Below are 22,686 nucleotides of genomic sequence, written 5' to 3' on the forward strand. Positions count from 1 at the left end.
CTCAAATACAAGTTTCTGAAGGTAGGGGAAAGGAAATGAGGTGCACAACAATGGGAGACGGGCAGAGTCAAACTGGTTCCACGTAGTAGAAATGCGGCAATAGAGGAATTAGTAAAGCTCCTTTAGTTTCACTTTCACTGCATGCCCTCGCCCCCCCTCAAACCAGGCCTGGCATCGTCTGTTATTATTATTTGTACATACTGTATATATTATATTTTCTGTGCAGAGATGGAAATATAAAAGACAGTTAATGCAAACACACCCGTTTGTATTCTTTTATTCCCTCACCCAATGAGAATCAATAAGAGAATTGGATCGATAAGCAAAGTTGATAATGGAATCAAAATCATTAAATTCTTATCGATTCCCATCCCTACCTTCAGCCATATATAATGTAAGATTGTGTTGAAAGTTACTGCCCTATAATTTAGATTAGATTGTCTTTGTGTAAAGTTTATTACATACACATTTATATTTGAAAGCACTCAGATATTATAACTGCACAAGTCCATTTGACCTTAAATAAGTAGGTCAAGGTCACCTATTTTCATGAAGCTTCTGCTCCATGCCGAGATGCGTCCACAGTATAAATTTGGTGCAGATATCTCACTGCATTCTTCAGATAATGCGATTATGTCTTTGAATGGGCAGACAGATGGACGGACAGACAGACAACAAAACGATTACAATACCCCTTCGGCCAGAAGTTGGCCTCAGGGTAAAACCAACTAAAAAACTCATAAATGCTTTTTAAATCCACAGGTGGTGAGTAAAGAGAAAGTAAAACTGGCGCTAAAATGAAACTTTGTGGAACCCAAAGTTGTTGAGAGACAAAACTAATTTTCCATTAGACTCATTAGAGATCCAAACCCAGATTTTCAACCTTTCAAGATTTGCCTCATTTAGAACCAACAGGCAAAACATTATTTATTTTGAAAACCTCCAAGACTGCAATTAAAGAAAGGTGAAACTGAAGAATATTACACTTTTTCCACATGAGAAAGCTGTTTTTTGTGCTTCACTGCATTATAATGGGCAGCAGAATACTGAGGTTGCAGATAGCGAGGAAAATGACTTCTCTGATTACAGACCTTTATTATAGAATACATTCCCTGCTGTCTTCATAACAAAGGGATATAATAACACACAACAGCATTCACATTTCCTCATGCAGGAGGATATGAAATTCATTAAACCAATTTACAAACAAAAAATGTCCTTGTTTTAAGATGTACTACTGTATATCCATGTGACATAACATTATAATAAGCTGTGATAAAAGTTCATGGTATCGCTAACTTAATATGACTGGTGCCCACACAGCTCATTATTTTTAATTAGCCCCACCTTCTCAGTCTGTGACCGCCAGATTTTTTATGATACTGTGTCTCAGCTTGGTACTCAGACAGTCAGCACGCATAGATAAAAGCAGCGGGATGTCAGGTGTAGATTATTATTTTGGAGAATAGGGTTATTTTTTACATATTGTCACATCACTCTGGAGCAAAACATGCTCAGAAAATCATTTTCTTCTACTGGCGTTCATAAACAGGAGAGAATGTGTACAAATCACATACACTGTACACATGTAGACACAGTTTAGATCAGACCGTTTATGGTACAGTGATGGAGTTTAATAGATAAAACAGATGACACTTTTAGCCTTATAACTGTGACTACTTACATATTGAATAGGGTATGCTTTAGTGGAATGTAATATCAGAAATATTGTTTATTGTTAAAGTCAATGGAAAGCTGAATAATAAAACAATTATCATAATTATGATATATAAGTTCTTAACCCTCTGGTATCCCGTCCAGCATGGCCCTTACTAAGCACCAAGTGTGCCTTTTTTGCACACTTGTGGAATAATGTCAAAAAAAAATTTCATACAGTTTGTTTTTAATTCTTTTACACTTTTTTTCTATTTCATCAACTTGAGCTGTAAATAAAATTACCAAATACTTAGTAATTGTCACATTTTTTAACCCTTTAAATGCTGTGTTTGTAATGTAAACTAACTTTTTTTTTTTTGGGATGCAAAAAATACAAAAAAATATTTTTTTTCAATATATTACATAAAAAGTGGATCACATATTATTAGATTTTTTTTCATCCTGGCATATGTCAATGATTAACTCCAACATTGGTTAATTTGCATTTTTATTTTTGGCGCTAGGTCAAATGTTCCAAAATACTAGCATCTGTCACCAAGTGTGCGTAAAATGCACACCTATAAATAAAACTATTAAATATTATATATTGATTTATTTTCTGCTCTAATTTGATTTTATTTTAGTACAGCAAGGTCAGCCCTAATCATACATATCAAATGGAAGAAATAGTGCGTTTTAGGCACACTTGGCAGACAGATGCTAGTCTTGGAATTTTCTTTTGTTTACAATGTGCAAATTTTAGTTGGTGGCCAGAATTTTAAAGATCATGCAAAAATGAACAACTTTTGAATTCTAACCTTATTTAAATTGTGAAAAATAATATGAAGATTTTTAAAATGAAGTAAAAAGTGTGCCTAAAAGGCGCACCTGGATACCGGAGGGTTAAATTGAAGTAACCATCGTTATCACAATGGATATATTATGTTTGTCTTATGGGGTTGGTTTGTTTACAACAAAACACTGATAAAATATTCCATGCATATTTTGATGGTGATCAAATATTTATCGGAATAATTATATGGAATGTTCTACAACTAGATTTGTGAAATGTTTATTATGTTGTGGCCATAAAACTTTTAAGACCTCAAACAACCAACTTTTATTAAGTACCAAAACTTAGCTCTTAACCCATAGAGACCCAAACAGCCTCCACCGACCAAAACCATCCACTGATCTAAACTGTTTAATACCTGTTGGTCCACCTAATCCTATTAATACATGTAAATAACTGATGTAAAATGCAGTTTGTCATCTTTTCATGGTCATCAGATATGACCCATTTGGACGTTCAGAGGCTCCGTACTGAGTGTGGAAACACCATCATCTTCTACAACATTGATTCACCAGTAAAACCCATGGAGTTGGATCAATGACAGTGGATGGAGACACTTGGTTTATGTTCAGATAATGATATATTTTACTGAAAAAGTAACTTTTTCTCTATTTTTCATATAATAACCCTCAACTTCAATCTGAGCTTTTATGAGCATTTACATGATTAGTGAATTAAATATAGAAAAATAAATGATTTTCACTGGAAAAATACAAAATGCAGAGGATAATGTTAGAATAAATGCTGATGAATCAATTTTAAAAGGCTGAATAGAGAGAACTGACAAAGTAGCACTAGGTCTTTAATTTACCATGCTAATTATCTTTATCAACTGATTAAAAAGTTTTTACTGAGACATCTTTTCATCTCCTATTGCCCATAGGAGCATACTCTCTGTAAGACAGGTACACATATATATTTGCAGTATAGAATTTATAGTATACATAGTACCTACAGTACAGATGAGTCACTTCCATTTATATTAACTGTCACTATTGGATGTTGTTGACTTCATGATGGCTATAATTGCTATTTTATGCTCTTAAGTGTGTCAGTATTAGTGAGTAAATATATATTTTTTTTATTAATTAGTTAATTAATTACCCCACCCCCCGAAGGGGTGGCAAGTGGTATTGTTTTGGTTTGGTTGGTTTGTTTGTTTGTTTCTTTGTCAACACTGTAGCAGCAAAACTATTGGTTGAATTCATACCAAATTTGGTTTATAGATTGCCAGTGATCTAGAATAGATCTGATTACATTTTGGGAAAAGTAGGTCAAAGTTCAATTTTTTTAATGAATTTTTATTTTATTTATTTTTTTGGTAGTTTTTCCCATTTACTTTTAATGGGCAAAATTTCAAATGTCTGTAGCAGCAAAACTATTGGTTGAATTCATACCAAACTGACTTTATAGATTGCCGGTGACCCAGAATGAATCTCATTACATTTTGGGAACAGTAGGTCAAAGTTAAATTTTTTTAGGAATTTTTACAATATTCCCATTTACTTATAATGGGCAAAATATGTGCCGGGGTGGGGTTTGTTGTGCCTGGCACCACATGTTAATTTCTGATTTTTTTTTTTTTTTACATTTCACACATCAACTGCAGCTTGACTTCTTTACATGTGTAATTTATGACTAATTTGCATCTGTAAATCAGTGGTTATGTGTGTGAATGGTTTCTGTGATATTGTTAACAGGCCCTTTGTGTCCACACTCATAGACCCCAACTGACTCTTAGAAAGGTATACTTCTGCTCAGCGTTGATCACCTCAGCTATCGTCTCCACACTCAGCACTAATTCTCTTTGTAGCTCCAGGATGGAGACCGACAAACAAAACATTTCTTCCTCCTCTTACTTTTCCGATTAAAGTCTCACATTCTGAAAATACACTTACTCTTCTTCGTGGCAGTCAGTGCCATGCCAAATAATTCATGGTCAAAATGATTTCTTGAGGGACTGTCTGTCTATTCATGGCTGATGGTGGGAGTAGAAGATAGACTCATTAACGTCTCCACAATTCCACAGGGATTAAGGTTCGTAAAACAGAACAAGATATACACACAACTTCAGAAATCACACAACTGTGATCTGTACTGTTTGCACATTTCCGCTTTAAGCTTACGTACAGTTTCAGTTCAGTAGGTATGTTGGATTTTCTGATATTTACATGTTCTCTTTCCATATATTTTTCATATATACACTTATTTTTAAAGTTGCTGCCAACAGACTACAAAAATGAGTATGTAATGTGGAACAGAGACGATACAGAACATATTTTTAATGCATTTGCAACAGGCCAAAGTTAAAAAGTTGAACATTTTATCTGCTAAAAAGCATCTATGGTCAGAATGAGTTAAACCGTTGAGACATCTGACTTTGTCTTTGAGTACAGGTTTTGACCGTTCTCATGTTTTTATACTCAAAGAAAGTATTTTATTTGACAGTTGCAGCTGCCTTCACATCCTCAGCTACACCATTTTACTCTCTGTCCTCCTGCCGAGAGTTCCTGCCATTTAATATTCAAACCACACTTGTTTATTCCTGCACTCAGCGGAAGGTACTGTATAACAGAGACGACTTTAAAATAGACTGAAATACAATGATGATCTTCAGAGTTTTCAGACAATACCAGTCATGTTACTGGGAAAAAACAGATTAGTTCAGTTCCAAATGGGATGACAGTCCAATTTTTTTGTTTTTTTTTTGGTTAAATTTTCAGATACTTAGCTTTGTGCAGATTGTAGGATTTGCACGGGCTGTACTCTGGAAAACAAAATGTATGTGTGAGTTACGGATAAATGATGTGATTACAACTTAAAGGTAGGGTAGGGGATCCTGGAAAAGTGGTTCGAGCAAGCTACATTTTGAAAATACACAATTCAAAAGTCCAACCCCCTTTCTTCAGACCAGAGGTGATTTCTCATAGACTGCAAGGGAAGCTCGGCCTCCCTTAAAATTACGAAAATTAAATGGTCAAATATGTTCGGTTGTGTTGACATTTCATTGACAACAAATGTGTTAGAAAACGTTCATCTCACAGATGAGTTCGTTCAGAATCAGCTTCATCACAAACCAACAGACTCGATGTTGTTCACTTCTCATCCATTCCCGTTACGCTGTTTTCTCATTCGATCTCTGCTCAGTGCATCAGTGCTCAGTGCCCGTAGACGCTCAGCGTCCATGCACTTCAATGGGACTGAGTGGAACAGTTTTTTTCATTGCCTCAAAACTGGATGGTAATTGGAAAAATGCCATGATGTTGTCCCAACCCTGGACGCCAGGCGTCTCTGGGGGTGAATGGAGCTGTGGGCGGAGCTTGGCTGGGCTGGACGCCAGAATCCCACGTGCTGATTGGAGGATCAGTCGAAAGGCTGAATCCTGTTTGATTGACAGCTATTTTGAGATCTACTCCTTCACTGACACAGTTCAGTTTAATACCGTCGCACATTCTGCTGTGAAATCAAGAGAGAAACCACTACGAAATTACTCGTTCATTTCTTGCACTGTAAATAAAACACACTCATTGGACTTCCTTGTTTCAATTTAACATAATTTCAGCATTTTCTTGTTTCAGTTACACAATTTAATCATTTCTTCTTCGAGTTTAATATCGTTTTGTAGATAGTTAAATCAATCATACTGTCGACCAGGTCGGAGTGAAAGGAGCATCTCTTGTCTAAAAAGGCTGAAGTCTTACACCCGCAACACAATGGGCCAAGGCAATCTAAGCAGCCCAGCTCTGCTGGACATTGAGAGGACACTGGTCCAGTCCCTAGAAAAGACGCCTACTTGATACGATAAGGTCACTGACCATTTTCTTAAAAAGGAACGGAGGGCCGAATGTATGTTTAAATAACTTGACAATTTTTTTTATGTAAGCCGACAATGAGCTTCCCTCTCTGAAGGACGAGCAGCCGCCACTGCTTCAGACTTCCCCCCCGAATGCACACTGCTTGTTCCTAAGCATCAATTTGCTGTAATCTGTGCATTTCACTATTATGTTTATCAGGAGAACAGCCCCAATTCATACCTATCGGCCTAACGTTACATTTCCTAGTGATTTATGTTAGTGACAAAACAGTTTGCCAGTGAACTTTCCATCCTAGTATAGCTAATATAACTAGCCAAGCTCTGGATCTGGCTTCATTTCCTGTACCTGTGCTCCAAGCCTCTGAGAATGTGCGATTCGTGCACAAAGAGGGGTACGCACAGAGGGGGGAGGGACAAATGGCAGTTGAGTTTGACAGACATATCACCATTCAATCATTTTGATGGGCCGGTTAAAATGATTGGGTGGTGTTGTTTCAGTCCTGTCCGTCCCACAGGTGTCTAAAACTTTTTATTTTTGTGTTAGAACATTTAATTAATTGGTTGCAATCGGGGTGTGAAGGGGATTATAAGCAATATAGTAAAAAGTGCTCCAGGAAAACATCTCCTACCCTACCTTTAAATGGACGTTTCTGCATTTAAAGGGCCAGTGCTCAAAATGACCTTTCTGGTGTCATTACTCAGAAATAGGGTTGAAGATGGACCTGTGGAGTTGAATTAATGAAGAATTCAGACCCAAGCATAACATTTACAGTTTATGTAGACCACAGGGAAATGTTTTAAAATGCAAAATTCCATTTAAAAGCAAAACACGACCCCTTTAAATGAAGTCTCCATTGCTGTATTTTGCACATAAATGCCCACAGCCTCTTTTGGAGTTTGGAGACGCTGTGAAATACAACCTGCTGTGACACCAAACAGAACATCTATACTAGAAAATCACATAAATATTTTTATTTATTATTTATTTATTTCGAACATGCAAGGAAACAAAATAAACTAAAAACAAAATAACATTTACCATAATTTCTGGTCTATAAGCCACTACTTTTTTCCACACACTGTGATCCTGTAGCTCTAAAATGATGCGGCTAATTTATGTTTTCTCGGCTAATGATCGACCCGGCTGACGAAGAAGGAAATAGAGCTGCAGCATGTAAGCTTGGTATCAATGAAGCGATGGTGAGACTAGGGATGGGAATCGATAAGAATTTAACAATTCCAATTCCATTATCAGTTTTGCTTATCGATTCAATTCCTTATCGATTCTCTTATCGATTCTCATTGGGTGAGGGAATAAAAGAGTACAAATGGGTGTGTTTGTATTAACTATCTTTTATATTTCCATGTCTACACAGAAAATATAACATATACCATATGTACAAATAATAATGACAGATGACACCAGGCCCGGTTCAAGGAAGGGAGGGGGTAAACAGTGAAAGTGAAAGTAAAGACGCTTTACTAATTCCTCTATTGCTGCATTTCTACTACGTGGACCCGGTTTGACACTGCCTGTCTCCCGTTGATATGCACCTCGTTTCATTTCCCCTACCTTCCGAAACTTGTATTTGAGGGGGTACAACGTTTGCTGCCTGCACCGGAACCAGAACCGGAACTGGGCCCGAATGACGGCCTGGTGTTCACTCTGCCGCTAGAGTCACAAGCGCTGCTAAGTAGCGAATCAAATTAATCACATGCTGTGGACAAATGTTTGAGCATATTGGAGAGATTCCACCCTTTTGAAGAAATGGAAGCTTTGACAGTGTTCCAGTGGACCTGGTGTCGTCTTTTTAGACCGTTTCCACCTCAACACCATGTTGGCTACGTTCTGACCAAAACAATGCAGCGTACATGTGACGTCATCACACATGTGCAACAAAGGTGGAATCGATAAGCAGAATCATTAAGCAGGCAGGAAAATGATTCAAAGGAATCGAGCTACTGGGATCTGGTTCTCAAAAAGAACTGGTTCTGGATTCCCATCCCTAGGTGAGACGTTGGAGACGGGCTGAGTGTGGCTTATAGTCAGGAGCAGTTTATAGTCTGGAAAGTACGGTAAATGAACAGAATCTGTCTTCAAGTACAAACAAGTCTAAATATGCAAGGTTGAAAAAGGAGTAGGAAGAGGTATAAACTTAAATATTCAGGGATGTATAACTTTATTTCAAGAGTCAAACATGAGACAGTAACATTAAAGATGTGCCTGTATTACATCAGCAGCTGGAGCCTGATTTGACGGACATTTCAGTGGTTTGTGTTAAAACAAACTATGAGTGTAATCCATTGTTTGAGGCTTCTGTCTTTAGAGGTGTAACACAAACAACACGTTCAGTTCACATTACTGTTGACATCAGACATGCAGAATGTATTTACCTGATCACTATTTCTCACTGTCATGGTAATTTTTCTTCTTTTCATGACCAGAAAAATTATCCCACCGTCTGTTGACACAAAGGGGAAGAGGGGACCTTGTGTAATATACTAAATTCAGGTGAAAAGACAAAAAAAAAAACAAAGAAGCATGCCAACATCAATAAAAGAAACTGATATGCTTGCACTTGCAATTCACATTCCAATTTGAGTCCAATTCTCAACTGGAACTATTCTCAATTTCCATCTCTGATCTGAATATAAAGCAATATAATAATCAATTAATGTGTTGTTCTTTGAAGTGCTGTCCTTCAGAAACCAAGCTCACAGCCCTTTTTCTGTTTGCCATTCAGAAATATTAGTTTTTACCATTTTAAGGCTTGTGTTGATTATATTCTTTGAAAAAAAAAAAAAAAACGATATTACGAGGGCAGTTCTTTTCCTTTTCTATGATTCAGGCACAAAAGGTTATGATGGGAAATGGAAAATCAAAGAAAACTGTTTCATCTGCTTCTTGAAAAGATTTTTTTTTAATTATGTTCCTTTTGTCAAAATTGCCCTGTTTCTAAATGACTAGTGCTTCCATTGTTTTTGAAGGCGTTCAAGGGGGTGAAAATAGTCCAAAGTACATTTGTTGCCTAAACTTAGTCCTTGCATTAGCGCAGGGGGATTGTTGACTTTGCAAAAAGCTGTTGAAACTGCAGAATTGCAAATGCCAGGAGGGACACACGATCCCTTCAAGGCACCTATAGACAAACAGAAGAGAACTCGCAAAGGCCTTCGCCAGAAAACCAACAGACCTCCCACTTATAAGCAAATAACAAAGAAATCACAAACATGCCTGGAAAGCCACCCAATGGGATGACCAAAGAGAGGTTTGAGCTCATAAAAAAAGACTCCCAAAATACACTTTCCAGCTTTATCCCCATGGTGTAAAGACAAAAACAAAAAAAAAGGACTCTGAAATACAGGAAAAATCTTTGCAACAGTTACAGAACGAAGCAAAACCATCAGAATATAGTCATTTATGGTATTTTACCCAGAAACAAGACAGTATTACATCTGGATCCCTTGGTTGGGAGTCTTGTAGTTGCTTCACTTCTGGAGGATTAAAGATAAAAGAGTCGATCAAAATACTGTCATTTGGCAAATGCATGTTTCTAATCAGGAATTAGGACCTTAATAATAATATGGATGTGATGAGCATTTTCTTCTGGTGCTAAATCTTACAGACGTTCATTTCAAGCATGCAAATCAGGGGCAGATGGAATTAGCCAAGTAGTGTGTGGGGGATGAGAGATGTGTCGCTAGGGGTCGACGCCTTTTGTGGAACATAAGTCCCATTTATCCCAAATTAGGACGGGTGCGGCACTGGTTCGCTTTGATGTTCCTCTTGGCGGGGGCCTGGGTGGAGTGCAGAACGGGGAGGACGGGGCAGATTTCTGGAGCACAAACAGATGTTCAAGGCTCACGCTTTGAGGTAGCGATGAAACGTAGCCACAGCGAGAGTCTTTACATCCCACTGTCACTCAGTTGACTCAGAGACGAGGCCAGGCTGCTGTTGTGACTCTAATGGCGCTGCATATGGGCTGCTATACCAACATCAAGCAGTGTATCTTCGTATCTCTGCACCAACTGCTCTTTAACTTAAGCGTTTTGGGTGCATTTTATTGCATTTCACATTGAGGGAAATGTATTTACATTCATGCATTTGAGATATTATGATCTAGTATTTGATCTTATTTTGATTTATGCTTTTATTTAGGTCATATTTTCACCAAACCCTGCAGCTTTTACCCTGCGTGTTTAGTGGAAAGTAGCTAAACCCTGCTTCTAGATGTAGTTGGAATATGCCCTAATCTAATTTACATATTCATGGCACCATCTCTTAACTATTTATACATATTTGAAGTACTATATTTAGAATTAAAGTATGTAGAAGCAGTGTAAGTCGTTAGTAATGTAGAAAAACAGGTGCATATATTTACATTTATTTTCATATAGGGCTGTGCATCAGTCAAATAGTACAGATACTTATACATATACTTATACACTTCAGTACTGGTTCTGAGATGCTAATTTTTCAATACTAATTTCTAACCCCAATGCCAAAACAGTTGGAATGTATTGCGACTAAAATTTGCTCAGAGGTCTTATTTATGCCTTTGTGCATAAGAAATCAATATAAGTGAATCCCCAAAGGAACTTTGTGTTGGTAAATGCAAGTTATGCAAATTTACAGGATTTCAGTTCTGTTGCAACATGTTGATGGTCATATGAACTATGTTTTCAGCTCAAAAATGTCCAATTTCATCGCAATTAATGCTATATTTTCATGTCACAAATGGCCAAGTTATATTTGAACTGAATTTACCTGAAAAACAAATATTCTATTCTTTTAGATTCCCCAGTTTTTCTTACAAGATTCTATCCTACATATCACATGTTTTATTTTTACAGGTTGCAGTATGGAGTATGGTGCTGATCCATCCTGCTTATGTTACACCAATACATACATTAAGAATGTCACGCGTCACTTTTTAAATCCACAGTTTTCTAATAATAAGCATTTTTCATAAAGAAATAACAATTCTATATTGTTATTTACTCTTTAGTATGATGATAAACTATACAATAAATAATTCTGATCCTAGTTTTTGCACAGGGATCATTTGTGGAAACAGTGACATGGCTGCCGAGCATCAGTATGATGGGATCTGTAACAACCATGTCACATCCGTCCACTGCCACATTTTGTGTTTTTGTGTCAGCTGTTATTGTTTTAGATCCACGATACTAACATTTATGAATAAGAGGAGAATTAGCAATAGTAAGTCTATAAGTTTATTACTAATAAAGTACTGGTACTGACCAGAGCATCATGGGTAATGTCACGTCCGTCCACCAGCAAAAGTTTTCACATACACATGTTATTCAAAATCCAATATTTCTGAAAATAGAGCTTCCACTGTCAAATAGCATCAGTAGTCTGTGCACTAATGTATTAGCATTATTTCAACATGGTTCTATGCATTTCTTACAACTTTTTTTTTTTTTTTTTTTACAAAAATGGCCACTAATTTGACCCCCTAAGTAAATTTTAGCCGATTGGAAAATTTCAGTAAAAACAGAATGCAATGATTTCTAAGTCTCATAAACCCCTATTTTATTCACAATATAACATAGACATTGTATCTAATGTTTAAATAGATGTTAAATAATGTTAAGTTTGGTAAGTTTGGAACTGAGGTTCTATTTCTAACAAAAATAAAGAGAAAGTACACATTACTGTGCAAATCAGTGTACTGTTTTCATGTGAGCTGTTTTTAATCTTCCATTTCCATTTTAACACTGTGTATTATCTGTTCTTTACAAAACCTTTACAAAACAACACATTATATCAACATTGCTTCATTATCAAATCTGTATTAACGTGAAGGTTCTTTGTGTTTCTTCAGGACTATGACGACGGCTACGGAACAGCTTATGACGACCAAGGATATGAATCGTACGACAACAACTACAGTAATCAAGGACAAAAGTAAGTGTTTTTAAGTTATTGTTATTATTATTATTTATTTAATCCAAATCCATCCTTACCTCAACATAAACCAACACTTTGTTGGTTTTGGAAGTAGTGCATCTCTCTCAGCTCCAGTGTTGTTTTAACCAGCCTACATCTGTACTGTTTTGGTTAAAGCTTCAATCATTCAGCAGCGGTGATTCATCATATTAATAGAGTCTAACAATGGCTGTAATGTAGGTGTCATGTCTTGTAAAAAAAAAAAAAAAAATATATATATATATATATATATATATATATATATATTGACAGTGTGTTGGCAAGTTTACAAATACAGCCCCGAATATAATTGTGCAGAATGGGCCAACATGATCTGATTGGACATTTTGATATGACAGATGTCAGAAAGTACATTAGGTGGGAAAGTAATAAAGTATTAGGTTACAGTCTGAAATTTACACTGTGATTAGGACAGTAAAATATTTTGCAGTTTAAAATATATACTGTATATGTAACACTTGAGATTGCAGTGTGCAACTTAAAGTATAGTTAAATTCAATTCACAGAAAACCTTAGTGTAATGATAGTATATGTTTACAGTATGTGGAATGCATTGTTTAGGTGAAGAGAAACACTATGCATCATTTATGAAATAAGATTATAATACGCATGTTCAAAAACTACATTATTGATGATTTATGTGTTAATTGCTGCAAAATGTATTGCATCGTGCTTGTCAGACTTCCAGCTTTGTTGTGTATATATTCTGTTACACATCACTCCATATGTACCTGTTTTAGTTTTGTGAACAACAAAGCTGGAAGTGTGACAAGCACCATGCAATGAATTTTGCAGCAATTATCACATGAATCATCAATAATGTAGTTTTAGAACATGCATATTATAATCTTATTTCATAAATAATGCATATTGTTTCTCTTCACCTAAACACAATGCATTCCACATACTGTACATAGTCACAGAAAAAAATATTAGACCATCAAAAGTCATCAAAAACAATGGTTATGCAATCAAGTACTAACTCCTGTGTGTATCATTTGACTAAGACAGACAGAAAAGAAAACATGGAATGCCTAAAAGCACTGTTTTTGTCAGTACAGTGCCAGATATTGATGTAAGAACTGAAGGGATTTTGATTATTATCAAGAAAACATGGAAAATGGATCGATATCAGCTCTGAAATTGAACTCTTTTGAGCTATTTATGTTGTTATCATTATATTTATTTTAAAAAATGTATCTTTAGTTGTACCAGGCATTAAAATGAACAAGAAACTGAAGAAAACAAGGGTGGTCTAATCATTTTTTCCATAACTGTATACACTATTATTACACTAAGGTTTTCTGTGAATTGAACTGAATTATACTGAAACACCCACCATCGACCAAAAGCATCTAAACTGTTTAATACCTGCTGATCGACTAATCCTATCAATCCATATAAATAATTGGTGTAAAATACAGTTTGTCATCTTTTCATGGTCCTCATACATTTGGACGTTCAAAGGCTCTGTAGTTACCGTGGAAACACCGTCATCTTCTACAACATTGATTCAGTAGTAAAACCCATGGAATTGGATCAATGACAGTGGATGGAGACACTTGTTTTATGTTCAGTTATTGATATATTTTACTAAAAAAGTCAGTCTTTCTTCAGTTTTCTCTGTTTTGATATAATAACCTTTGCATTTACTTTGCATTTTCATGAAGATCTACATGATCAGTCAATTAAATATAGAGAAAAATACATGATTTACACTTAAAAATGTTAAATGCAGAGGATAATATTGTAATACATAGTGATAAACCACTTAATAAATGTTAAATAGAGAAATAAAATCATTTGGGAACTGACACGTTATGTTATATTCAGTTATTGATATCTTTGCAGAAAAAGGATTTTTTTTTTTTTTTTTTTTTTTTTTTTTTCAGTTTTCTCTTGGATATAACAACCCTCAACTTTAATCTGAGCTTTTATGAATATCTACATGATAAGTAAAGTAAATATAAGAAAGTACTTGATTTTCACAGGAAAATTCACAAAATACAGAGGATAATATTACAACAAATGGTGACAAATCACTTAAATAGAGAGAAAAAATCATTTGGGAACTGCCACAAAAGTCACACTGGGTCTTTATGTGTTATTTTGTACACTATAATCTAAAGTGTTACCAAAAACAACCATAAAAATACAAGTTAGCACAAGTGCAGCATCTAAGGTCATCATGTTTGTTCTGGTGCACCCACTGTAACTTGCAAATATGAGGTAAAATTAGGTGTTTTTTTTAAAGTCTTTTGGTTTCAGAACAGCTGGATTATGTTGCCTGACCCATTAGGAGTCATTTATGCTCATTTTCTGCTCTGTTTGAGCCTCAAAAGAACATTTCCTGTTAATGAAGTGTTTGCAGCGAGGTGTCATTGTTTTAATTAACCTTTCAGACGTCCCAAAAGAAACATTACAAAGGCCGCTCTTGCAAAAATAAATACTGTGATTCATGATTTACCTGTTAATATGTTTATCACCGTTGTTTCATGTTGTCACTCGGTTGTAGTGTAAAAAAACAAAGCTTCTTACTCAAAGAAAGAAAAAGAAAAAAAAAATTTAGATAATTAAATACATGACCTTGAATAGAGAATTTGAACATGGATTTTTCATTATTTTCTGCAATTCAAAATATAAAATGTTTGGGAATAATTGTTCTGGTAGTCTTATGTGGAATATTTTTTTTTTTCTATAAGATTTTGTTCAAGTTTCTAACCAGTTTTCTGAAGGTGTTTCTCAAGTCGATGCAAAACAAACAGCATCAGTTCCATGTTGCTCCATTTAACAGAGGGTCCTGCACAGCTAAATGCAGAATATTGATTTTCTTATATCCAGGGAGCTATCACACTCTCCAAGCCACACAAGGTCAAAGGCTTTCGCTTTGGTTTGTTGGGCGTCCTACTGCATTTTATCAGCGCACAATGAGCTACGTTTATGTATGCCTGTCTGTGCCACGTCAAAGCAAGAATCATTGTCGCCACACTTTACGGTGTCAAATATTGGACTGTATTGGCAGTGTCTGCGGGGAAAAAAAAAAAACGGACGGGGGAGGGGGAGAAAAACATTATTCTGTCCCTCTGGCTTTTGTGAGCAGGGTGGTCAATGTTTTCTTTTGTGAAGGTGTCAGGATGTATGTCACCCAGGATTCATCCATCTTTTGTGCTATCTTTCTTTGCTGCTTTTTTAGGCCAGATCAACCCCCCCCCCACACACACACACACACACCACACACACACACCACTCACCTCTGTAACACACCGAGGTTTGTGTTGGCGGTTGAGTGTAGAAAGGATGCAGGTCGGTTTTTTTCCAGTATCTGCAGCTATTTGTTTTAAAAGCAGCCTTGTGAATAATGTTAGTGGTGCTGTGGTAAAGGTAGGGTCTGGAGGAGTGTGTGCATGTGTGTGTGTGTGTGTGTGTGTGGGGGGGGGGGGGGGGGGGGGGTAGTTGTAGCCGAAGAAGAAAAATGGAGTCCATCATATAAAGGCTGGAGGCTGGGCAGACTCAAAGAGATTTTCATGTCTGTTATCTGGCAGGAGACGAAGCAACTAATAGGGCCCAGATGTAGAAGTGTGCGCCTCCAGAGACGCTTGATTCACTTATTCTTTGCTTTTTTGTGTGTCCCATGTCCTGGATTTGGGTTTGAAAAGTTGCTCTTACTGCAGGGATGACATATTGCATGTATACAACATAAGCTTTCTGTTTTATCACCATCAGAATGAGTCAAGTCCAACCAGTTTGTCCAGTGTGGCATATATAGAATGGCATGTTCCAAAATACATAACATATTGCTTTAATCCTTCAGAAACACTCATTTCATCTCACAACTCATATTATGCTGTGTTCCAGGCAACCCATAACTGGTGTTTTTCCAATCTTCCACCGGTGAAAATGCTCTGGAATGTCCCGCCCGTGAACTCGTACTAAATCTATGTACTCCCAGTTCTGAGTTCTGACGTCACGTAGCAATGGTGGCCCCCATGGATGCGGTGTTTATGCTGATTGTTTATTAAAACAAGGTAGTGCTCTGATATTATTTATCTGCAAATGTTCTGCATAATCAGCAGTTGCTCTAGCGTGAGCTAATTTTCAGTCCATTGAGTCCAAGAATAAATTAATACCAAATACATATCCAAAAATATACAGATAACATAACATAAAAGGTAGAACAGCTTCTCTTGCCTTATGCACCGTTTTTCCTCCTCTGTTTCCCTCAAATAACCAAGAAGCAAGCATCTTTGGCGATAGAAATGATTGTAAATGAACAAAACGTACGGTCCGACATGCTGGTTTGTTTACATCTAGCTCCCACAATTCCTTGCACTAAGGCAGTTTGGCGTGACTTGCCTGGAATGTCACAAAGTCGTGAGTCGTGGTTTGAAGTCATGACTTACAGGCTCAAAAAATGGCCTGGAATGCAGCATTAGTCTCATACAGTGTTGGGAGTAATATGTTACAAGAGTAGTGCATTACAGTAACGGATTACTTTTTGCTGTAACGCAGTAGTGTAAGGCATTACTAATCATTTTTTAGTCATATTTTACTCTGCACATGTTCAGTAGCCTAGCGCTTGTGTTACAACATACTTTTTGCCCATAAATTAATTGCTCAAATGACAAAAAAAACAAAAACACCAAGACAGCGAGACTTTAAGGAATCAAACATGCGTCTGTAAAGTTCTATTTCCTGTTGGTGTTCAGCCAATGGGTGAAGACGACAGAAGACAGTCCATTGTCCACATGGACATATGCTCATTACTAACACTAACCCTGCTTTACAGAAGCTAGTTAACATGATCCCTGTGATCAGGAAGGACAATGTAAGCTAACGTTTCTATGACTAGTTAGAATTATTTATCAATTGCAGATTTGTCTTCCGATGTCCTCGGTGCCGTGACCTCTGGTTTGAACATGTGAAATGTTGAAAAAAATGCAAGTGTTCCTGCTGGGATTTGAACATGGTAGACTGTAGTGTTACTTATTGAGCTATCCGTCTTTGGGCACTTTTGCACTTCGGGGTGCAAATTTATGCGTCCCAAAGCTCAACTATCTCTTGTATGGTGGGGGGGGTCATGAATCACTTCCGTGTCCAAACCCCTGCTACTATCGTAAACAGCAATGGCTGCAGCCTAGGAACCGGTCACCTTTTTCACAATGACATCCTTCTTTGCTGACTTCCCAAAGTCTAAAAGTTTAAAAGAGGTCTTAACTCTTAGAACTCATATAGAGTTATAAGAGTTAGTTTAAAGGTCCCGTATTATGCAAATCTGACTTTGTGACAGTTTTCTTATAGTAGTGTGTTGCAGTAGCCACATTATGAGGTTAGAATTTGAAAACTGTCTGTTTCCTCCCTGCCTTGCTACACCACAGTTTGTGAAAATGCCTGCTCAAACGGCCGAGTTTGAGTTGGGTCTGTTTATGACGACATAAGCGGATTTAACTCCTCCCCCTGACTGTGCCCCCACCCTCGCAAAGCGAGCCCCGCCCTGGCAAAGTACCTCTTGGACAACAAACATGGCGAAGGCGAGACACGCAAGTTGTGGTGTTGTTGGCTGCACACACCAACACGATAGTTTATTTTTGCTCCCCACTTCCGAGCCTCTCCGTAAAAAGTGTCTGGATTCTATCTGTGATGGTCATGTACCAAACAACATTCCCAAACGCTTGTATGTGTGTCCCCGGCATTTCACGGACGAGTGTTTTTTAACATGGGCCCATACAGCTCCGGCTTAGCACAAAGACTCCGAATCCAGAAGGACGCAGTACCAACGCTTCGTGACCCAAGTACAAGTGTGGGAGATGTAAGTTCTTATCATTTTTTTGTATCTTTACTGCATAACCCTACATTACGGATAAGCTGGTGGGTGTTGATGTGTACGTCTAACGTTAGCATGGCAGCTAACATAGCTCGGTTACTGCTGCTAACGTTTGCGTCCCCGTTAACATGCAAGAGCTGATAATATCAAGAGACATTCAACAGAACTACTTTGAACACGGGCCTTTTGTGGTTGGCATCAGTATAGTTAGCATCAAGCTTGTTAGCAGCTGCCTGCATTAGTGGTGGCAGGCGTCTTTCCGTGTCAGGTCCACAAACCCAACACAACACCGTCGGGGCTCAATCACGCCTCAAGGCAAAGAAAGCCAGTGTTTGGAAAGATGTTCTGTCTGAGACATGTGTATTGTAGACGAGAGAGCCATGGCTTCACAGTCAACATTAGCACGTAGTACCGCTAGCGGAAGCCGCGTCCTCTCCCAGAGAGGGGAGGGGGAGTGGGCGTGGACAGATGCGTTCATTTGCGTACCCGGAAGCAGGCCCAGAAACGGCCTGTTCTTAGGAGGGCTGGTGAGAGAGACTTTTTCGACCGCTGAAACTCCGAAAAAAGGATGATTTTGGGGCGAACAAACTTAAATACTATGTTTTTGGGCTTCTGAGACCTATATGACATGACTGAAAAATAGCATAATACGGGACCTTTAATGCCAGGTGGAAGTCTGACAGGGAAAGTTCAGGCATTGGTGAAAAAGTGGAGCTACAAGGTTGAGGTGAGAGTGAGTAGCTAGTGAACATAAGGGTGTTAGCAATAAGGCTAACGTTGCTATACCTGGGTAATGTTAGCTTTTAATTAGCTATGTTAGAATAAGTACTATATGGTTAGTTGACAACGTAACTGACAACACACATACATCATTTTGCTTTAAAGTTACATATAGACACTAACGTTATATAAGCTAACATTTAGCACTGGTAACAGCTAGCTAATGTTAGCTACTGACGCTAGCCTACATTAAGCTGTATTGTTCATCATTTGAGATCCAACTTACCATATGAACTTCAGCCATTTATTCTTCTCCTTTTCATCGGGAGGATAGTGATAATAAGAGTATTTTATTTACATCATTTCTGGGACACAGCACTGCACCATTTTATAACGTTTTGAATATTCCGCGATTGGACATGGAAATAACATTTTAGACTATGATGACGTAGCAACTAGCCATCTAAATTATTTTACTTAGGAGGGATTCTACTGCGCACGCGCCATTTATGACAAGTCTGTATGTAACTCACCAGTAATCCAGACAGTAATATTGTAAGATAAGGAATGACTTTTAAATAACAGTAACAAGTAATCTGTAATGGATTCCAGTTTGGAAGTAACTTGCACAACACTGGTCTCATATCACTGTATATAAAAATGGACAGTCCTGTGCTGCTTCCTCCCCATTGTGTAAAAACGAAGCCAACTTCCTGGAGTTGTGATGACATGAACACATTAAGCTGATGAAATATACCTAAAAAGACAGGAATCACCTTTAGGAAAAATGTGTTAGATGCGCACTTTGGGGTTTTATTTTGGCCCAAGTCCCTTTGCCAAAAACGAAGGGGGTGGGATTTATGACCTATACTGTAGCCAGATACCAGGGAGAGATCCAGATGTTTGGCTTGAGTTTGTTGTGTTATTTTTTTCCCACTGTGTCCATCAGTTTTATTCTGTTTTAACTGCTCATCACACTTTTTTGTCTATGTCTTGTAGAAATGATATTCATACTCAGCTATTTAATGGTTTGGTTCAGATTGCATTTAACTTCTGTTGTGTTTGATAAGGATAAGAGAATGATTCCAGGGTTTGGTTTAAAGGTTCAGGTTATGAAATGCAGTCAGTTCTGGTGGTGAAGTAGCTCATACTGGCCACTAAAAAATGCACAAAATACCTCAAAATACAAAAGGCTCTATGCTGAGCCAATGGTTGGTGTGCCTGTTCTGAGTTTCTTTAGTTCAGGGGACATTAACTCTGGTCTACACGGTCCACACTCCAACGTAGTAGGTGGTGATAATGCACATTTCTGTTGTTTGCCACCCACCATAAAACAGAAAAACCAAGACAAGGAAGTCTGTTCAGAGATACTGAGGAAACATGGCAGTACAACCTGGTAAAATCACTCCTTCTATAGATAGAAACAGGCAAAAAAACAAAACAAAACAACCCAAACAACTTACTTATATAACATGACATTATACTAATGAAATATGTGTATAGTCAGGTCCATAAGTATTGGCACAGAAACACACATTTTGTTATTGTTCCTCTGTGTGGAACTGAAATGAAAAGATGAAGACTTTGATTCAAGGGGTTTAACAAGAATATTGATTTGACCATTTAGGATTTACAACCATTTTCACCCATAGAGACCCAGTGTTATCTTTGTGGCAGTTCCCATATTATTTTCTCACTCTATCTAACCTTTCTTAAGTGATTTAATACCATTTACTACAATATTATCCTCTCTATATTGCATTTTTTCAGCAGAAATCAGGTATTTTCCTATATATAATCAATTGATCATGCACATTTTCTGGTTAAAGTTGAGGGTTGTTGTATCAGAAACAGAGAAAACTAAAGAAAAAGTGATTTTTCAGCACAGATATCATTAACTGGACATAAAGCAAGTGTGTCCATCCACTGTCATTTATCAAACTCCATGGGCTTTACTGGTAAATCAATGTTGTAGAAGATGACAGTGTTTCCACATTCACCATAGAGCCTCTGAACGTCCAAATGGGTCATATCTGATGACCATGAAAAGATCAAAAAACGGTATTTTACACCAATTATTTACATGGATTGGTGGGATTAGCAAATCAACAGTTTAGATTAGTAGATGGTTTTGGACACCAGTGGTTCTTTGGGTCTTTATGGGTTAAATGTAGTTTCTCCCATTCTGTACAGTATAGTACTGTATAGAGGCAAAATTACAAAATGTGTGTTACTGTCCAAATACTTGTGGACTTGACTGTAAATATGCAGTTATATAAGATTAAGCTTCTGCCGTTTGATCCCATTAAATTGTGCACACTAGACCTTTAACACAAAGGCCACTACTTCAATATTCACCTCAACCTTCAACTTATTGAAGAGAGTCCAAAACTACTCTACCAACTAGGATTAAAGCACTAGAGTGTTGATAAATATTCAGTCATTTTCTGAACTGCTTAATCATCCAGAGGGTCAAGGGGGTGCTGGAACATATCCCAGATACCAGCAGGTGATATACATGGATGCACGGTTGATATGTATCAAGACAGTCCATACAAACATATCAGTGGGTCTGAAGTATAAACTGTAATGAATGAACAGAATAAGAACTGTCACTTCACCTATTGGTTTCCAGTCTATGGCCTAGCTTACTTTTACGAATCAGAAGTGACCATATTTGGACAAAAGAGGGGAGGAAAATGGTAAAGTTCACCAAACATTGTGTAAAAAAAGGTAATTTTACAGTACTGTTAGTGCAACAAATTATACATTTTATAACATATAACTCATATCATCCATCACCAACCTACATCATCTACTGATCTAAACTGTTTAATACCTGTTGATCTATTAATTCTATCAATACATGTAAATAATTGATGTAAATGCAGTTTGTCATCTTTTCATGGTCATTAGATATGACCCATTTGGACATTAAGAGTCTCTGTAGTTACCATGGAAACACTGTCATCTTCTACAACATTGATTCACCAGTAAAACCCATGAAGTCAGACTGCAGGCAAATGTGGCCCAAATCCGATTTTCTTACCCATATGTGACCTGTATCCAATCTGTTGAAGACAATTTGAGCAAAACAAATCCGATTTTTTTTTTTTTTAAATCTGACCCAGGCCACTTTCATATGTGGTCCTAAATCCGATAGGTATCTGATATTTTGCAATGCATTTATCCGACCTCCTGCGTCCCAGGAGGAGAAGCAGCAGAAACCATTTACTTCTGTAAACACAGTGCGTGCCTGCGTGGTCACGTATAAGGCCTACAACAGGACCTCTTTTGCGCATGCGGGTCACTTCAGGGTCACATTCAGTTCATACTCAAAACTGATAGAAGACGCTTTTAATGTGTAATATGAATGAGCACACAAAAAATCGGATTTCACCCAAAAAGTTGTTTGAGAGTTGTGCATTAAGACCTGCCATCTGAATGTAGTCTTAGTTTATGTTCAGTTATTGATATCTTTGCTGAAAAAGTCCCTTTTTCATCAGTTTTCTCTGTTTTTAATGTAATATCCCTCAACCATAAACTGAGCTTTTATGAATATTTACCTGATCAGTAAATTAAATATTAGAAAATACCTGATTTTCACTGAAAAACCACAAAATGCAGAGGATAATATTATATGAAATGCTGGTCAATCACTTGAGGAAAGTTAAATGCAGAGAAAAAACTATTCTGGAACTATCACATAAGTTGCACTGGGTCTTTATGGGTTAAATAAACCAAAACCCTGAAAATCTGACCCATACAAACCTGTCAATCAAAGCCCAATACAGCAGATGGTAAAGCTTCTATCTGACCTGAGATCTGATTAACAGAGGTAACATTTA

The 22,686-nt window shown here is 37.2% G+C and overlaps 1 protein-coding gene across 2 annotated transcripts in view; it reads left to right on the plus strand.

Moving 5' to 3' along the window:
- khdrbs3 (KH domain containing, RNA binding, signal transduction associated 3) overlaps nucleotides 1-22,686 on the plus strand; it is a 319,020-nt gene that overhangs the window by 244,616 nt on the left and 51,718 nt on the right. For both annotated transcript variants that reach the window (XR_003936645.1, XM_030147660.1), the window contains exon 7: nucleotides 12,173-12,255. Coding sequence is in view for 1 of the 2 variants with exons in the window: in XM_030147660.1 (XP_030003520.1) it covers nucleotides 12,173-12,255 (83 nt within the window). In the remaining variant the exon portion in view is untranslated. The remainder of the gene's footprint in view (nucleotides 1-12,172; nucleotides 12,256-22,686) is intronic.

The sequence above is a fragment of the Sphaeramia orbicularis genome, chromosome 11 (assembly GCF_902148855.1).
Source record: "Sphaeramia orbicularis chromosome 11, fSphaOr1.1, whole genome shotgun sequence".
NCBI classification, from domain to species: Eukaryota; Metazoa; Chordata; class Actinopteri; order Kurtiformes; family Apogonidae; genus Sphaeramia; species Sphaeramia orbicularis.